General features: G+C 45.4%; 1 protein-coding gene across 1 annotated transcript; it reads right to left on the reverse strand.

The window, feature by feature from the left end:
* Positions 1-212: 212 nt before the first annotated feature.
* On the reverse strand, positions 213-18,866 carry LOC117772614 (mediator of RNA polymerase II transcription subunit 13-like). Its single transcript, XM_034603874.1, has 30 exons — positions 18,006-18,866; positions 16,975-17,209; positions 15,002-15,170; positions 12,771-12,916; positions 12,461-12,658; positions 11,678-11,872; positions 11,417-11,573; positions 11,210-11,317; positions 10,402-11,118; positions 10,075-10,291; positions 9,432-9,462; positions 9,202-9,323; positions 8,972-9,062; positions 8,698-8,894; positions 8,384-8,583; positions 7,364-8,253; positions 7,079-7,246; positions 6,749-6,972; positions 6,427-6,622; positions 5,921-6,323; positions 4,894-5,110; positions 3,636-3,827; positions 3,287-3,510; positions 3,060-3,202; positions 2,758-2,916; positions 2,478-2,660; positions 2,244-2,389; positions 1,621-1,785; positions 1,238-1,338; positions 213-1,146 (listed from the first exon to the last, which is right to left on the reverse strand). The coding sequence occupies exons 1-30, from the start codon at positions 18,069-18,071 to the stop codon at positions 1,014-1,016; spliced, it is 6,393 nt and encodes a 2,130-aa protein (XP_034459765.1). The 5' UTR covers positions 18,072-18,866; the 3' UTR covers positions 213-1,013.
* Positions 18,867-18,918: the final 52 nt, after the last annotated feature.

Genomic DNA, 18,918 nt, shown 5'->3' on the forward strand with positions numbered 1-18,918 from the left:
GAGATAGAATGGGTCGTCCGCTAACCAGAAGGTTGTAGGTTCAATGCCAATCCATGTGTAAAACTGTCCATGGGCATGACAGTGAACCCTGAATTGTCCCTGATTGCAGTGTGTGCTGTACGTGTGATGGGAAAAATAATTATGTATTTGGTGAATACTGTAAGAATTTGTGGGTAAACGAACCTGAAATAAATTCCATAAAAACCAAGATGATATAATGTAGACGCACTTTAATTCTAAAACAGAAGCTGCACCATCAGTAGCGGCACACAATTATATGTACACATATACACTCACACACAATTACCTAAATCTGTTATATAAAATATATAATCTGACAATGTACCTTTTAATTCCTCTTCAGAGCTCATTGAGTTACTGTGCGAGAGACTCTGGAGCTGAAGCAGACAGAGAGGTAAAGTCTCATCCACTCGTCGGGTGGGATGCAAATGCCCAGGCCAGCGTTTACTTCATTTTTACAGCATGTCAATAAAAAGGTCTGTACCCTTTGAAAAAATAATATTCTAAAAGCAATCTACAGCAAATTCACTTGAACAGGTTTTTCTGTGTTGTAATTGAGAAAATTACACTTTTGAAACCAATTCCTTTACAGTGAGATGTACACACCCTCTAGGATTTGTAATATATAAAAGATATTAAGCATTAAAAATTCCACATTTAAAAACTTACAATAAATAATATATGCAGGCATTTCATTAAGATAAAATTTATAGATTGCAATCTACAGTCATTAAAAAGACAATTTATTCTCCTTTATGAAACGTCCCTTAATCTTCCAAAATGCTAAAATGGATTCTTGGCATCTGATTGATTGGTTGATTGGAGACTTCCAGTCAGTCAGTGTTGTTTAAGATACATCAGGGAGGAAGAAGAGGAGGAGGAGGAGAAGAAGAGACGCTTCCTCCGTATTTGCCCTGATGGAGTGTGAGGTCCTTTGAGTGTCGAGGATCCACAATTCGATCTGATCTCAGCGGTTTGATCTCGTTTAGAGTTCAGAGCATGTTCATGATAAAGTTGTACATCTGGGTGAGCACCACAAAGTGAACAGGCAGACAGGAGCGGCGGTCCTGGGTCGCAGGGTCGCACGTCAGCCAGGAGAGGGCGTTGTACTGCTCTAGAACAAATCTGAAGGCAGACACAGGAGGGCAGTGTTAAGACATTGTCCTTATTGGAAAAACACACAGTTCTCACAGACTCTTGTTGTGTGAGCAGCTACCTGAGCACATCAGAGGTGTGGTTGGAGTCCAGCGGGTGGGAGTGTTTACTGTGCAGGAGTTCGTCTGATTGGACAGAAGACACATGCAGGTGCAGAGAGGCCTGGGAGACAGAAACATGGGAGACAAATTAATTCAAAACCCTTAAATTAATTGATGGCATCATCTCCAGTCTGGTTCTCAGAGAGACAGACCTGAGGTCATTGGGTTTTGACCATTGGTCAGACAAGAAAATCTCATTTGGCCTTCTCAAACTTTAACTGGCATTATTCTGAATGTTCTGAAAGACTTTCTGCAAATGATCCCGAGACAAAAACAAGTAAACAGTTTTTCCACACTTTGGAACAGATTTGAGATAAATATATATACACAAGTGCCACTGTACCTTGAGGAAGAGTGGGCACTGGTTCTGGGCTTGAGGGCAGGCCGACCAGAACCAGTCGGGCAGTGGTCCAGCCTTTGCTGTGGAGACGAAGTAGCCCAGAGCCATCGGCTGCTGCAGGATGTTCAGAGCCTCCTCATGGGACTCCATACGATCCGTACCCTGACCCTGCAAGACAACATCGAGGGAATGAAATCACAGAACAATTTGTTTCCTACAGAACAGGCTTTCGACTTAAATTGTCAATTTTATGTGATTCATATCCTGTTTACTATTCGCTGTTTCTGTTGTACTGGGGTCTTTTTATAAGTGAGAACAACAACTGAGCGACAACAGTTACGACATCGGCCCAGAAATAATTTCCCGTCCTCCAGAAGCAGGAGGGAGCGCAATGTGTCAATGTTGCAGCAAAATCATGAAGTTTCTTGGTCGATGATGGAAGAAGAAAAAAACGAACATGACAACAAGTGACACAAAATTTAAGATTTGACTTCTTTGTCAATTTGAGGGTAAAAAAACAACGGAAATTTGACGTGTTTTGATTGGTCCAACTGTGTAAAACTATGTCTCAGTTCTTCATTAGATCAGGTATTCAGGTAAATAATCCATCCATCTAACTGACTGACCTTGCTTCCATCTCCCCCCTGGTGGTAGTGGGAGCCAGGAGAGTGAACGGGGGAGGTAGTGGGGGAGTTGGGCAGGATGTTGATGAGGTCGGGATCCACCATGTCGTTGTCAAACAGGTCAAAGATGCCCATTCCATCAGATCCATCTGCAAAGAGCAAACAAGCAGCCTTCAACATTCACCATTCTTTCTTCTGATGCGTTTCTTCTGAAGCCTCGTCAGCGACCAAACTCACCAGGATTTATGGGATTGAAGTTGATGTCGATGGGCTCTGCAGTGTTAGTGTTGACCTGCACCATGGCCGAGGTGGGGAACACCAGGATGTGTGTGCAGGATGTGTCCTGAGGAGTGCTCAGCTGCGATGTTTGCATGTTCAGGGTGGTGCTGCGACCGAACACTGAACCCGTCGAGACAGAGTCTGCAGAGACACGGCGGAGAAGAGACGATCGTAACTTACAAACTCAACTGAGCGTCATTAGGAATTCTTGAATGAACTTATCTCTATTTTATTTTACCTGGCATGATGACAAAGGAACCCTGGGGCTCCATGGCAACCAGACAGGCGCTAAGGATGCTGGGAGTGTCAGCAGCAGAGATACCACACATCCTACATGTCTCCTTCAGACGCTTACTGAGGGATTGTAAATTCCTTCTGCTCAGCAGAATACTCCAGTCTGAAACACGGACAAGATGAGAGCACATTAGTGTTTGATCGTACACGTCCTTGTGAACTGCACACTCAGAAAACCCTGCAGCAGTGTGTGTGTGTGTGTGTGTGTGTGTGTGTGTGTGTGTGTGTGTGTGTGTGTGTGTGTACCTCTCAGTTCGCCGTGTCCCATCCTACCAAGCCGTCCAATGACCACTCTCCATGGCAGCGATGTCACCTGCACCAGGCCGAGACACCACTCCCACAGCTTCTGCAAACCCAGTCGTCTGGCTGAGCCCTTTTTCCTGCGAGCCCTGCAAAGACAACACATGTGGTTAGAATAAAGACACAATCCTGTAGCACTGGTGCATCTCTTTTTGGTGAGTGAGTGCATGTACCTGTTGGGAACATCGATACTAATGATGCAGGTCTCCAGCAGTTCTCCGTGCTGATCGGTGCAGGAGGCCAGCAGCCAGCGCTGGTCATGAGACAGACAGTAGCCGACAAACAGGACGTTGTACTTCTGGGACGCTTCGCCAAAAGTCTCCCCGAGCTCCGTCTGCTTGTCTTTCACTGGAGCCAAGATGAAGGGCGGCGTGTACAGACGCAAACACTCGGGCCTCTGCACAAGGGAAAATACAGGTTGATTTAAAAGAGAGACAACAGAGGACCAAACACAATTTTAAAACGTCATTGTCCAGCGACTTCCACCAGGCATCACAGAAGATTCATAGATGCAGCATTTACCTCTGGGTCTTTCAGAGCCATGTCAATAGCGAGACCAGGGCCGAAGCCCGTCAGAGCCTTGAAGTTGGTGGAGTTGGGCAGAGGCCGACGACACTGTGTGAACACGGAGAAGGCCAGAGACTTCAGGAGCTGGCCGTAGAGGTGACGCTCGCCGCTGTGCACCGGCTGCAGGAGATACTCGCAGGGAACAATCTGAGAAGAAATAAAACACAGTGAGAAAACATTTTATGTACTTATCTGCACCAAAACTTTACTTTTTATGTATGTAACTTTTTCATTCTCAGATTTTAGTACTTTCACCTCTTCTGCAAGTGAATACCTGCCAACTTTATTTTTCAGTTGTTGGTTTCTTTTTGAAATGTAAATGGAAAATTGTGAATGGCATGAAATTATATATTATACATTTGTGAAGTTTAGAGCAATGTCAAGTGAAGTTCACCATTAAAGTCTGAGTTAAATTCCCAAATTTCTCATTTGGGAAGAAACATTTTAATGTCAGCGATTTGTCCATCTAGGTTCACCGAGAATATTCAGCCTCTTGTGGTACCCAAGATTTTGTACACTGTTTTTTCTCCATCAGTGAATAAAGTGCTCTCTAAATAGAGAACATAACTATGTGACATAAAAAGTACGACTGCATGTGGATAATCTGAAAACGCCTTGGAATTTACATTTATTCGATTTTTTTTTAAAGGTGCATTTTTATAATTAATTTAATCCATATTAGAAGATGTTTAAACCAAACCTTTGCTATCATATATATATATTCTATATTTTATTCAATGCAATTCAAGTAACTTCTGGCAAATTAAAGCAAAATCCCAATCTGTTGGCTGCATCACTGGTGGATAATGCTATTCTCAGTGTCTGCCCTGGCTGCACTGAGGACTCCACCACTGAAACTATTAGCACATTCACACTTCTTTTGTTTCAGAACTCCCTCTGGCATGTTGATGCAATATTGTGTCCCTATATCGCAGGTGTAGCAGTTACCACCTCCATTATTGTCTGTTAATGAGTCCCCTGCTCCTTCTCACCTCCCTCTGTGCCTCCTGGTAAACTGCTCTATTGTAGCTAAAGAGAGGTGATTAGTTTTAACTACAGATGACAACCATCACCGCTCAGCAGCAGACTCAGTGTGCGGACTTCACTCGGTCATCTCAAGAGACTGACACAGACCATTTCTTTCGTCCGTTCCCCAAATATTAGACGAATTAACTGTTTGAAACGAGAATCCTTAAACCTCTTTGAGCCGTACCTGTACTGAGACAGCGTTTCTGATCTGAGCAGGCAGGAACTGGAGCATCTCCATGTAACAACGCAGCAGGCCCAGTGTGTAGGTGCTGGAGTGGACCTCTCTGTCTGCGTCCTCGTAACTAAAGGGGTCGACGATGTAAACCACGATGGCGGGCGGGTAAGACACAGCGTGGGACTCTCCGTCTGTGGGCTTGCCCACTTTGTCTCTGTCCATTGTGCTGTGAAGAAAATATATAATCTTTAGTCAAGCTGTTGAAAATGTTCACATCACTGTAATGACCATATGTGTATGGAGCCAGTTGTCATGACTACAGGGGAAGGTCCAACAATCAGAAATCTCTAAATAGTACGATAAAACTTCAAAGTTGCAACAGGTGGAGATGAGAAATGTGTTTTTGGAGACGTTTGGAAGGATTTTACGATAAAAATGTGTTTTAAGCATAAGACAATGTGATACTTCTAGAGCTGTAAAGGTCAATTGATAATAGATCGGCAGAAAATGTATCGTTCAAGTTAATTTGTAATCAAAATTTACAATTTTTTAACAATTCCAGCTTGTTGTTTCTAGACAAAATCGGACAATTAGATTTAACCGCATTTAAATAATATTTAGCTGCACCCCGGGTCACTTTTACTTGAATCCACAGTACAATGAATACACTAATACACTATGAATACACTAATACACTACACTATTAGGACGTGGGATTCACTTCAGACATACTTCTTGTGTGAAGGTCAAATTTACCAGCTGTTTGTATAGTGTTCACAATAATGTCAGAAATATCTATTTATCTTTAACTAGATTTAAAAAATATCAATTAACACATATGGTCAGTGAGTAAAGATCAAAACATGTTAAACCACATGGGCGTGTGTGTGCTGCTGAGAGTGGCATGAATTCAGTAATGCCACGAATCAATAACCATGTTTAAATCAAGTCGTCAATTGATTACAAACTACTAACACGTTTCCAACACATTAAAACTTCACTTATTTTAAAAGCTGATCACCAGATATAACCCTACCTCTCTGGGACCTCAGCGGACACTTGAGGCTGATTGGCTGAGGGTCCGTTTTCTGCCTGCCCCACGGCCCCCTGTTGGTTGGCCTGGGGTCCGTTCTGAGACGTGCTGCCCTGCAAGCCTGTTGTCCCAAACGGCGAGTAGGAGCTTGGCTTGGCCGGCGCCATTCCCCCGATGGTCTGGGAGCCTGAGGAGGTGGAGGAAGGGGTGCTGTTGACCTGGGCGGGCTGGGCAGGCTGGGCTGGCTGGGCAGGCTGGGCAGAGCTGGTGCTGGAGCTGGTAGTGTTGGTGCTCTGGGGTCCTGAGGAGGTGCTGGAAGAGCTGGGGGTCTGGGGGGAGATGACCACGGTGGGGCAGCGCTGGGACAATAGAGAACTATCCAAAGACTGCTCTGACAAGTACGGGGCTGAAAGTGGTCATGAAGGTAAAAAGAAAACAATCAATTGCTGTTCTCACAATCTATAAAAGACATCACTAACTTTTTTAAAGATTTTGATCAAACATGTTACCTAGATCATAGCGGCACACTTGAGCAAAGCATTTGAGCTTATTAAAGGCTTCATTGTTTGCGTCTCTCGTAGCCATCTTAAGGAACCAATCACTGAGGGGCTGCTCTGTCATGCTCCTGCTTTCTGTGGTGCCGACCTTCAAAACGCCCTCTGGGTGACTCTTACAGATGGGCCTGTGTTGCCCAAGCTGGCATGCCTGTCGAGAGAAAATGAAATGAATGTGTAAATGAAACGGAGCAAATCCTTTCTTCAGAGTGAGAAACTGTTTCTGTGGACATGTCAGAACAAGAGGGATGAGTTTTAGGAAGTGCCAGGTGCTTACCTCATACATAGTACTCAGATCTTTAAAGAAGGACTTGGCCCCGCGGAGCAGAGCCTCGTTCTCCGGGCAGATGACGACATATCCCACATCTCTCTGGGAGCCAAAAGGATCCAGGAGGAGCTTCTCCCAGTAAGGCAGGCCAAACGGAGACAGCACAACAAAGTCGTACTCATAACCGACCAAAAAGGTCGGAATGGGCAGAGGCTCAGGAGACTCATCTGTGCCTGTGGGAGAAAAGAGGACAAGGTTCCTCATTGATCATTTTGTTGTTATAAGAGACAAACAGCACAATAAAAATAAAACACTTAAGTACAAACGCCTTCCACTCACCATATGATCCCCTCCCGGCCATTTTGTGGAACTGTTGCCAGGTGAGCGGTCCCTGAACACCCCAGGAGCGAACGCTTCTCTTCTTCTGGATGGTGTCCTGCAGCACAGGCTGGAGGGACAGTAACACCCGCAGGACGTCCTGAGAGAAGAGCTTGCTCATATCCGCGGCTATAAAAAGGAAAAACCAAAAGAGAGAAGTCTTAAATTTATGTTGTTTGAAGTTGAATGGAATAAATGAGGGAAAACTATGCTTGCAGTGGTAAGATTTGGTAAAAGAAGTCGTACATTTGCATTTTGGCCACTGATGAAGACAGGTGCTTTTCACTAGTGCTTCATCCACTTTTCCTCCTGACATATTGTCCATGAACTGTCTGCCATGCTCAAGTGCCATGTAGCAGTCGTTATAACAGTCTCTCTCTTCGACCCTCAGGAATGAACTGGGCGCTGAGGTCGGCTTGGGGTACTCCACACCGGAAATTGGGGCAAATGGGTTGGTGCACTGGTCCTGTAGCAGCAGGATTAGCTCATCTGGAGGCTTCTCCTTCAGACTGCCGGCCTTGTGCGTGGTGGAAGCTCGGAGCTCTTCAAAGGACCGCTCTGTGTCGCGACTCGCATCCGAGCCCCGTCCCACCACGTCCAATTCGTCCTCCAGGAAGAGCCCGGCTGACTGTCCAAAGCGCCGATTGGTGACTGCACTGAAGCCACAAGTGCAGGGGTACTGGGCCTCGCCGTTGTCCTTGAGGTACACTCCCACATCTGCCCCCCGGATGTTCATGTTGCAGACGCATACGCAGCAACTGTCGAAGTTGCAGTCCTTGTAGAGGTTCATGACCGACTCGGAGAGGATGAGGGTGACATAGAGGCTGTGGGCCTCTGGGATGGATGGTACAGTGGCCGGCTCAACTGAGCTGAGCGGTCGACAGGTGGAGGGTGTCGAGGCCGGGGAGTAAAGGTCAGAGTTGTCATACTTGAGAGAGCCCTGCACGCTGGACGGGCCGCGGGGTGTCCGTGGAGTCCGTGGCGTGCGAGGGGTGGGCACAGAGAAGCGAGGCGTGGCTGGAGAGGGCAGGATGCCTGTGCCGCTGTTACTGGGAGGAGCACTGCTGGACATGAATGGTGTGTGGGTCTGAGGGGTGTATGTCTGACTGTAGTCTGGCTCCACACTGGGCACGTTACTGTGACAGAGAGATAAACAGTGATTTCAGATTGCATACATATTTTGGGAATTTCAATAACGTTCACTATTTTAATCTTCGTATTTTCATTTAAATTATTTAGCATTTAGCAAATGTTTCTGTGCTTTACCTGTCTTTGGTGAGGAGATTGACGTTTGTCACTGGGGGTATGAGTTCCATTTTGCCCATCGTCCAGCTGCGAGTGTAAACACAGTCTTCTGGCAGTTTGATGGGCAACATACACTGGCTGGGTAGGGTCTTCAGGGGGGCGTACATGGAACAGCCGATGAGCGCCTGACTCGTTTCCGGCTTGTACACAAAGGAAAAGTCCTGAAAGCACAGACGGGTCTTAGTCTTAATCCTAATAATGTTAAACAGTGAAAACACAGTTGATGCAACCAAGTTTCCCACTTGCTCCTCGCGCAGGTGTGTGATGCGTCCTACCTTTATTTCACATGGCTTTGGGCTGCAGAATCCCTCCTCCACCTCCATCTTGAAGTGAGTGTTGAGCTGGCTGCCGTCCAACATGGTGAGGCCCGCCCCTGCTTCCAGACTATCCTTGCTCCCGGAGTTCATGGGGGAGTAACCCTGCTGCTCCAGGGAAGGCGGCGTCGGAAACATCTTGTGCAGGTCCGCTGAGCCTAGGGAAATAAGACATTGTTACTACGTGTATAGAATAACCATGTACGACTAATTAACAGATTTTTATTTTTCATACTTATGCAAGACAGGGGGTCCAACATGGCAGCTTTAGCTTCTTTACAGCCAAACTTGTCCTCTGCTCCAGCTCCAGCTCTTTTGGATCCAGGCTGTGCAGACAGGGGAAAAGGTATACTCAGTTTTCTATTTCAGTGTTTCAGTTTTCCAGGAGCACATCAGCAGCAGTTCCTGACAATATCAGGAGACTAAAAATGTGGGTACAGTTTTTGGACACACAGATGCACTTACCGCCAGCTCGTCTTCATCTGAATTGAAGATTTTATCCAGGTCGCTGTAGGACACGGCCAAGTCATTCTCATGGATGAGGCTGATCGAGGCTAAGGGTTTGCTGCCTGGCGGACCCTGACCATCTGCAATGCAAAACAAATGAGGAGGCGTTTAAAAAGATGGCAAACTCCAAATGATTTATCACATTTCAACATGTATGTGACAAACAGACAGAAGGAAAGAATTCTCACCATCTCCCGAAGTTCCACCTCCTTCGTCCCCCTGGGTCATAAAAAAAGCAATTATCACAAAAATTATGAAACGTAGGGAAACCATTACTTCACAGAGTAGATGCATGAGGGAAACTGCCACCATTTGTACTTGCATATAAGACTGTTGTTTTTGAACTTGTACTGTGTGGAAAATCATATCATCCTCTACCACCAGTAGTAGTTATTTTAAGATGTTGATGGAATACAACAAAAAACATATTTAGGACTGATTTAAGAAAAGAAAAAAAAGTTGATTTGATCCTAAAGGTCAATGTATGTAATGTATTGAATTTTCTATCAGGCGACATTCTGTGAAAGTTTTATTAAATACGCTACAAAATTGGCACAGTTAAAAACTAAAGACCAAAGACCTAATCTTAAAATAGCAAATGTATAAATTAACATCAGCCTGATGAAGAGTTAAGGTAACAACCTAATAACTGATAGTTTGATATTTGCTGATGTCAACAGATGTTGGTAAGAGTGCCATCAAAGTGATGTAAAAATGATAACTTCTGTTTTACTGCAATCACACACATGCTGATCATCCCCAGGTTCACCCTGCTACTAAGAGGACAGTGAAGAAAAGGATCTCAACCCAGCATTCAACCCTGGAACACACCTTGTGTTTCTTGTTGCCATCTCTCTCAGCTCCAGCCTTGTCCTTTTTCTCGGTGAAGGTGAACTCCTCGTCTCCCTCCACGAAGGCGTAAGGGTCTGGCTCCTCACTGTATTCTTCGTCTCCCGTGGCGGGAGCAAGGTGGCTGTTTCTTCGCTGGGCGTAAGTCTTGATCAGCTCTTCGGAAACCTTCAGCTGCTGCGTGGAGCCTGACATCAACCTGCATGGAGAGAAATTGTGTAGAGATGCTCAGATAGGAGGAAGCAGGCTGATTAAATAAACAGCTACAATAGTTTAAATGCATGTGAGGATGAGTGATCAAGTACTTACTCAGTTACAGAAACTACATTTTCTGTTCCTCCACCTCTCCAAGAATCCTCTCGTATTTTATCCACAGGTAGCTGGGGTGTCAGGAAGTTGGAGGCCTTCTTCCTGGGCAGGTTGAAATACTTCCAGGGGTTGTGGGTAGAGTCTTCGTTGGGGTTAATGGCTGAACCTATGAAAACAGTGGGTTCTAAGGTTTCATTGTAGGCTGGGGGGAAAGGCAGAGGCATAGGCATGGTTTCCAGCTGAGGCTCCTCAGATGAGCCCTTCTGTGGAAGCAGACACGGCTCCACTGACGGCGGGTAGAACGGTTGGTGGATGGGCGTGGACGAGCTCTTTATGCCACCTGGAGTCATGTCACCTTCGCCGTGATCACATGGATGTGGGCTGAGAGGCGGGGGAGGTGGGGATCCAGCGTGGTCTGCAGGGGGGCCGTGTGTGTGCAGCGTTGGGGCTTTGGAGGGCGCCGTGTCCACGTGGTGCAGACTGGGGTATGAGCCCTCCTCCTGCGATCTTAGACAAAGCCTCTGGTTCTGCGGCTCCATGGACTGCTCATCACTCACGAAGTTGCGGTGGTGGAACGGCGTCTGCGGCCTCCTCTGCTGCTTCTCCCCCTTCTCCAGCTTCTCGCCCAGCTTGTGCTTGGGCGCCGGCTGAGCGGGCTGGCCCGATGATGGCGGGTGTCCTGAGGTGCTGCTGGATCGCTGTTTCTGATTCTTATGTCTATGTGACGAACAACAAATAAAGGATTATGAGATGTTTTCTTTAACTTATAAAACAAAAACACACAGGTGATGCATTCCATTCCACATACCTGGAGCAATTGCAATGCGGCCTGTGAGTTGACTCCACAAAATCCCAGAGTCCAGTTTTGTCTGACTCCTCCTCACAGGTCCCATTGGTCAAGGTAGTAAACTTCCTCCTGATAAAGAAGAGCAGATAGACATTTTATCGATCAAGCATGGAGGCAACACTTTGTCCGTCAATACAAACTTTGAGGAAGAGATGAAGCCAAACATACTTGTTCCCTGTGCGGTTTATGCTATATTCCTGCCACACAGACTCCACCATCTGGCTGGCCAGTCTACGAGGGATTTTACCCCCATGAAGAGTGTTGTTAGAGCAGTAGCCATCAGTCGCAGAGGACAACTTGAGCCACCTCTGGGCAGGCTGATAATCTATGAAGCAAGGCAGGACAAAAAAATTCTGTCTCTCTCCAAAAGAAAATGTCAATACATGCTCAGGTGTTTAATTCTGGTCAACGTGCCGCTCCAGTTCTTACCAGTCTGAGCCTCCTCTGGCGATGTTGGAGGAGTCAGAGTGACAGAGGACATGGCAGGATCTCTGTGAGCAGCCTGGCCCTGCTGAGCACCACACAGGCTTCCTGAGGTGTTGGCCGAGCCCTGAGGGACCACAGCGGGGAGGTCCGACAGGGGGAGAAGCACCAGGCAGGAAGGGTATACCATCCTCACCCCCGCTGGAACCAAACACATATTTATTTCCAAAACAGCGTGTAAGGTGAACAGAAATAAGACATTCCCTTTTAATTTCTAAAACCAGTAATGAATCAATCATTCATCATCAACATCATAGTGCAACCAAATCTCCACCTGGTTTGGTTCTGGCTTTCTCTGATTTTTACCGTATAAACAATATATTTTATATCATGTGCAACTGGATTACATAGAACATGGTTATTTGATTGTTTAGACCAGTGTACAGCAGCAAAAATGTTGAAAGCTTTATTCTATAATTCTTTCCAAACCACTCTTATACTTAGTCATAATAATTCATCATAATTGTTGGCAAAAGAAGGGAAGACAATTACACTCTATTTTAGATAAACCTTTCAACTTCTATCGATCTTCATGATAAAGGGCTGGTGATATTATGCAAGCTATTGCCCCTTGAGAAAAACAACATTTTAAACGCTGCCTCTCAAACTCAAGAAAACTAAGAATATCCTTCAACATTTGACAAAAAAAAAAAAATCAATCGAATCGCAAAATTCTTGATTGCATTCAGTCACCGCTCGCCACATTAATAAAATATCACGAGGCCTTACCAACAAGAACCTCCACGGCCGCCAGGGAATCGTCCTCCCAATCCGTATCCTCCATCTTCTCTTCCTGGACCTCCTTGGGACTGGTGCTGATGGGATAAAACTGCCTCCACTCTTCAATGAGTTTCTGCGTGGGGTGGTCTGACATCTTAAAAGCCTGGCCGGTGAGGGTCCCATTTAAGCCATATGGGCTCAGGATGACTGGAGGGCAGAGAGGAGTCAGAGTACTTATGTAGGATAATAAACCAAACAGATAATTTATCAAGATAAAGACCAGTTCAGTGTAAAACAACTGTAAATCTTGTGATCCTACCTTGCAAGGGGCTAGAGCTCTGCTGGGCGAGGCTGAGATGCTCCTCGCTCAGCCACTGAAGAGGCTGATGTTGAGCGATCTCCACACTCGTGCACACGTTGCTGTCTCCGTGTACGAAGAAGGTGAATGCACAAGATAGGTGCTCGCTGCAAGTTGAGTCAAAGATAAAAAAATTGTAGTGTTTAGAGGGATTAGTCCACAAGCGTAACCACATCATTATGTCAAAAAGAAAACCCCCCAAAAAACAATACCACTAATCAGATGGTGCACAGAACAAAACGCAGGCAAAGAAATATGGTGCAAAAATAAACCTGTGGGGATATTTAAAAACCATGAAATATTTAAACAATATCCATCTTTATTTTCTAGCTACTTCTGGGAGAGCAGGCTGCTAAACGCACTAAAATAGTGCTTGTTGACATGGTTGCTGTAAAACCACAGTGCACACTCAGCATTTTCCAAAGACTGCCCTGTTTACCAGCCAGAGAGGGCAGGCGACAGTGAGACCGCCAGACTCCTCTGTTAGAGGTGCTGCCTCAACACTCACTTGTAGACATTTTTATGTAAAAACAGAGGCCAAAAACCAGTGAGCAAGAAAATACACTCCTGTTCTGTGCAACAGTACTTTAATATACATGGAGCTGCTAGAACTCGCATGAGCCATCAACCAAGCTGCCAGAAGGACCTCTGCATCAAACACAAGTTAGGTCGGAGCCACACGGCCACAAACAGAGACTCAAATTAGCTTGTCTGGGAACTCCAGGATTCCCCAGACACTTCATTCAGGAGCAAGGAGGGGGGGGGCTGGGCCTCCAGCCTTATGTTCAACAGGTAAGGAAACACAGTGGTGCAGAAGTCCACTCTGAACCAAACAGAACTTTGTGCGCTGTTTAAGGTTAACCTCAAGCTCGCACTTCTACGGTAACAGCACAGAGGTGCAGACATTAAAACTTTACCCTTGACGTGTTGCTCTATTGACATAGACAAGATTAAACTGTTGGTCAACATGCTGGCAGACTATAACAAACATTTCATATGCGAGACCAGATGAAAGATATGTCATTGCGCTAATGTGATTAGAAAGCTGTGATCATTCCAGGAATCCAAGTTCTCTGAGCACTGCAGGATCTCTGTGACTCAAAGCAACATGGATCTAGTTGTAACTGACCTCAGTGTAGCTACGATGCATAAAAACTTTATTTATAAATCAGAGCAGCAGATGCTGTATCACACTCAACTGTCTAGCGTCATGTTTACACTGCTTAAGGAAAGCCATGTGTATTTATTCACAGCATATTCCTATAAGTAGATGATGTTTCATTCCCAGAAACTGCTGTCGGCCTATTACAGTGTAGTTAAAAACAATACAGCTGCGAGCAACATTTCTCCAGTTAAGTCCCAAATGGGAATTTTAATCATTAAAGTGCCACAAACTATTATGGGAACTTTACAGCACAACTTTCAACACAATAAGAACATCGGCCCACTGTGGCTCACGTACAACACATCCGACCTTAACATGTCTCCATCCAGGTCTGTTTGATGGTTCTGTCTGAAGTGCTGTGTGCATGTTTCAAACACTGCTCCCAGCCAATGTCACAGTAAATCCAACTCTTTAAACATAGTAACAACTGTAACAGCACAACCTCCAAATGCTGCAAATGTTGACCAACACTCCAGTGTCAAATGCTGGCTAATGCTCAGCCCTTCAGCACAGCAAGTACATTTCAAGACATCTTGTTCTACTGCTTTATTTATCTTCTGCAACTGGGCTGCTTTTTCTTGCACCACAAAAATAAACTGCCTTGAAGAATAATGGAGGTACCAAAGAAAAAGGGTCTCTTGGACCGCACAGTGCATGTGAGCTGGAAAAGACCTTCAGCTGCTGTCACTTATTTAACTTATCAAGTCTTTTCTGGCTCCTGGGTATATTATCTGATTTCCCAGCAACATAACAGCATCTAAGCAGCATAGTATTGAGATTCACTAACAGCATTTAAAAAATAAACAAAATCACAGAGTAGCAGATTAAAATCTGTTGACGAGTGAAACAAATATTTGTGTGCAGCGCCACAACAGGTCTCTACCTGGTACAGGTAAATCTGACAGCTGTGAACAGAACATACCTCAGACACAACAAGTGACCCGACCATTCGGTAAGTGTAGGGGGTTTGAGAATTTACGGCATGTCATTTAACTCCGCTGTCTGCCATTAGGAAGCAGGGGCGTACCTTTTATTAATGGTCTTCTCCTCCTTCTGGTACGGCTTAACAAACCACTTCCCGATGCGAACAAAGCCTCTGTTCATGAGACAGCGCTCCAGCAGGTTGTGGATGGCTTTGAACAGGAGCGTTCGACACTCGTAGGACAGGCCACTCTCCCACTCGCCATCCTCCTCACCTGTAAGCGACAGATACAATCAAACCTCTGTTTTTCCTGTTTAATAAAATGGCATCATATTAAATGTATACAGCGGTGTGCTTGATGGGGGAAATTAGACGTTGCCTGTTTTTCACAGCACAATAACAAAAGTGACCCATTGGAACAGATAAAAAAAACATTCAATATTTTATATTTATAGTATTGGAATAAAACAAATCAAAAAGAATAAAACAATTCAGCTCTTTTGGTGGTTAAGTTTGGTCAACAATGTTTTCTCAAGAGCTGTAATTCATAATGATTAAATGTGCATTTCCAACTCTGCAGTTTAGCTGAGATTTGTGGAAATTTTGCTCTGTGTTGTCTCAGAGTAACACTTGACCTTCCCTTAGGCTACTTCTACCCTGATATGCTTTTGTTTTAAATCAGTGCCCTAGATTGAGAACGATCTCTGTCCAGCAAGCGTTGCTAAAATGCTTACACTTATTGCATCTACAACTGGTTGTCAACAATTGTGTCATTTTGCAAAAAGGTCACGTGACTGGAGCATGACTAATAAGGGAAGATACATTGTGACTGATAATCAGGAAGCAAATGCAAGTATCTGAATAAAGTGATACCAAAAGTCAGTCAATTTCTGTCTGTCCAGTTTAAATCACAAGCCTGGTTGTTAAAACTTGAAAGGGGCCCCACGGCATTTCCAGAAGTCTCCGCACTAAGTGTGGATAACAGGTGTAAATCAAGTTTTCTTGAAACTGAAACATACGAGTGTGGGTGGAGGCTGAGACTGGGGACAGAATACCTGGTCAGAGTGGCAGCTTCCAGGGGGATTTGTCTCACAGACATGAATATAAACAAACTGGAGTGAGGCCTTCTTCCAAAAAATCAAGACTGTGTCATGTGACTCTGACGCAAGACAGCTTGTCTTAGAGCTACTGTACACACCTGTATCTGTGGCCGAGAGCCAGTTTGGCAGACATGACCTATTATTATCATACTTTATATCATTTAAGTTGCATAACAGATCCTTGCCGCAGCTTAGAAGAGGTTGGCAGTGTCATCAAAAACACCAAAGAAGTTTTTACGAATTGACCCATTTTGCCTGACAACCCACCAGTTACCGAAAGGCTTCGCTAATAACCACTACACTCTTGAATATGTGTTTCTTAATATTCAGAATAAAAGTGCCAATTCCAAAGCGATCTACTTGGGCCCTGTCCCAATTCACCCCATATACTTGGATCTACCCTTTTGTTTTGCGCGTGGCTGCTAAGGAGTAGTGTCGTCCCATTTCTCCATGTGATGTAGGGCTAGTGGCCATTAAGCCCTTCGAACAACCCTTCAACCTTAGTGCATTCAGGGCCACCTAGAAACTAAGGGGTAGATGGAAATTGTCGAGTATGAAATCTTGCAAAATAACCCTGAAAACAATTTAAAATCTACTGGAACATCTTACTTTGAATCGCCGCAATGAGTATTTCAGGGGAAATTCTATTCACGCTGTCAAAACAAGCATGTAAACAGACTTAGTGAGAGTAAAGTCCGTTACTCCCATGTCCCTTATATGAACTTTGAAAAATTAAGGGAATATTTTCAAGCCCTACCCCTGGTGGCTCCGTATGGATGGGGACACTACCCAGCAAAGTTCACTTCATTTTTAGGGCAAGGGCCAAGGGAGAGGAATTGGGACAGGGCCTTGGATTATGTAAGAATTCATCATTTAGGGTTTGTTTAAAAAAGTGTTGCCGTTTCTCCCCATGTGTGAAATATAGTGTAGAATCAACTCTGATAGTGCAAAGAACGTGGAGTTGTTAAAACCACTCACTTGAGAGCTCATTGTGGATAAGCTCGGCGAAACTGGGGTCATCCCCCCACCAGAAAAGCCAGAGCTCTCTGCGACCCGGGGTGTGGTGTCTCCTCCACACACTCAGCACATCTGCAGTCAAGCATCGGCTGAAACTACACAGGATCGGGTCCTCCTCAGTCACAGGGAAAAGGATGGGCGAAGAGGTGGGCCCTTGCCACACAAAACGCCTCCATTTTATTCCGGTCAAATCAGCCTGACGAGAGGGAGAACAACAATGTGAGAAGGGGCACACAACATAGTCGTACAGCATTAAGCCAATCATCTGTTGTTGACTGCATAACTCAGTGAATGGGTTCCTTCCTTTACACACACACTCTCAAACACACACACACTCTCTCAAACCCACACACACACACACACAGACAGCTTTTCATGTCATGCATAAAATCATTTCCAATGAAGAACGCTGAAAACTAGGGGTTGATGACTTTCTGGAAAGTTTTGCAATACTTTTTACATGTGACACCACAACCCTGCCTGAACACATCACTGTCATCCAGCAATTTACTCAGCAGTTACTTACAACTAATGAGTCACTGCAAGTCAGTCTAGGATCACGTCAGTTTGTGTAGTTAAAAACAGAGGGACTTAATTCCTTATACGTGCATTAATTACAAATGTAGAGCTATTCCCCCAAAAAGGTGAGATGAGATGTGCACAGGCTGTGTATAATTGTGCCTGTTGGCCTGACCTGTTACCACCATGTAACTAACGCTCATGCTAGTTGGCTATCGGGTGTAATCAATGCACTGTAAACACATGATCGTGACATATTCGCGTGCAGCTCTTCAGTAAGAAATCCCTGCAGTGTGCGTCTCATGTTATGAAAGTTAGCTGGATCGCGATCGTGCACGTCGCAGGCCCCGATGCCTTCACGCCAATCTGCAACTGACGTTACAAAGCTTGTTGCCTGATTAGCCAAAATGGCTTTCTGGCCTCTCGGTGTCGGAGCTAACGCTAGCTAGCTGCGGGAGCAGAGGGGGTCTCACCAGGCAGAAGAGGTTGGAGTGGCAGTCCTCCAAACTGGCCCCGTTTGGTACAAAGCACGAACTCATCCTTTCACTGCGGGGCTGCAACGTTAAAGTCCATTGTCTCAATCACCATCGAGGGGGCGACAGCCGATCTCGTCAACTCGCTGGCGAGGCGACGCTCAGTTGTTCCGCTGAAGCGCTGAGCAACTTGCTAGCTTACGCCGAGCTATCGCTAGTCAAACAGACAACTTCTGCCCGGCGCTAGCCACCGCTAGCCCCGGGGGCTAAGCTAACGTTAGACGGGCAGCCTGGCAGCGTCAACTGTAAGCGAGTAGCTGCTGGATTCATCAATCCTATTTGAAATGTATTGTCTGGTCCGGTTAGCCGCAAGCTTTGCTGCTACGATACCCTCACATCACGCAGCTTACATGACCTGGTTTCACCAACGCTGATTCAAACACCACAGAAGTTCTGTGTCCAATAAAGAAAAAAAATACGAGCCGGAAAACTTATTCAAAGAAAAAAAAAAAAACTTCACCCCCCCTAGAAAAGCTTAGTCCCTGGTGTGCTAATGCTAATGGCAGCTAGCTGATCTGAAACAATTTCAAAGCAAAGGAACTCTCCCCTCCCCCTGATCTCTCCTAGCCTGCTAGCGCACAAGCTAACATACCAGAGCTCCAGCGCTAGCCTGTTAGCTACATAAAACAATTAGCTACGCCGCCCTCCTTTTTCACCAAAACCACCGTAACGCTCCGTCATAGTGAAACTGCTCTTTTAAAAAAGCGGACGAAAAGCCGAGTTGGCGAGGCTACTCATCGGCTACTCCCCTCCGCCTGATCCATGGCTCCTGCAGATTTCCATTATTTCAGTTCATGGATTGAATTCTTTAATGGCGGCCGGGAGGACAACTCTGCCTCTCACCTCCCATTGG

This window comes from Hippoglossus hippoglossus, chromosome 13 (genome assembly GCF_009819705.1).
Source record: "Hippoglossus hippoglossus isolate fHipHip1 chromosome 13, fHipHip1.pri, whole genome shotgun sequence".
NCBI lineage: Eukaryota > Metazoa > Chordata > Actinopteri > Pleuronectiformes > Pleuronectidae > Hippoglossus > Hippoglossus hippoglossus.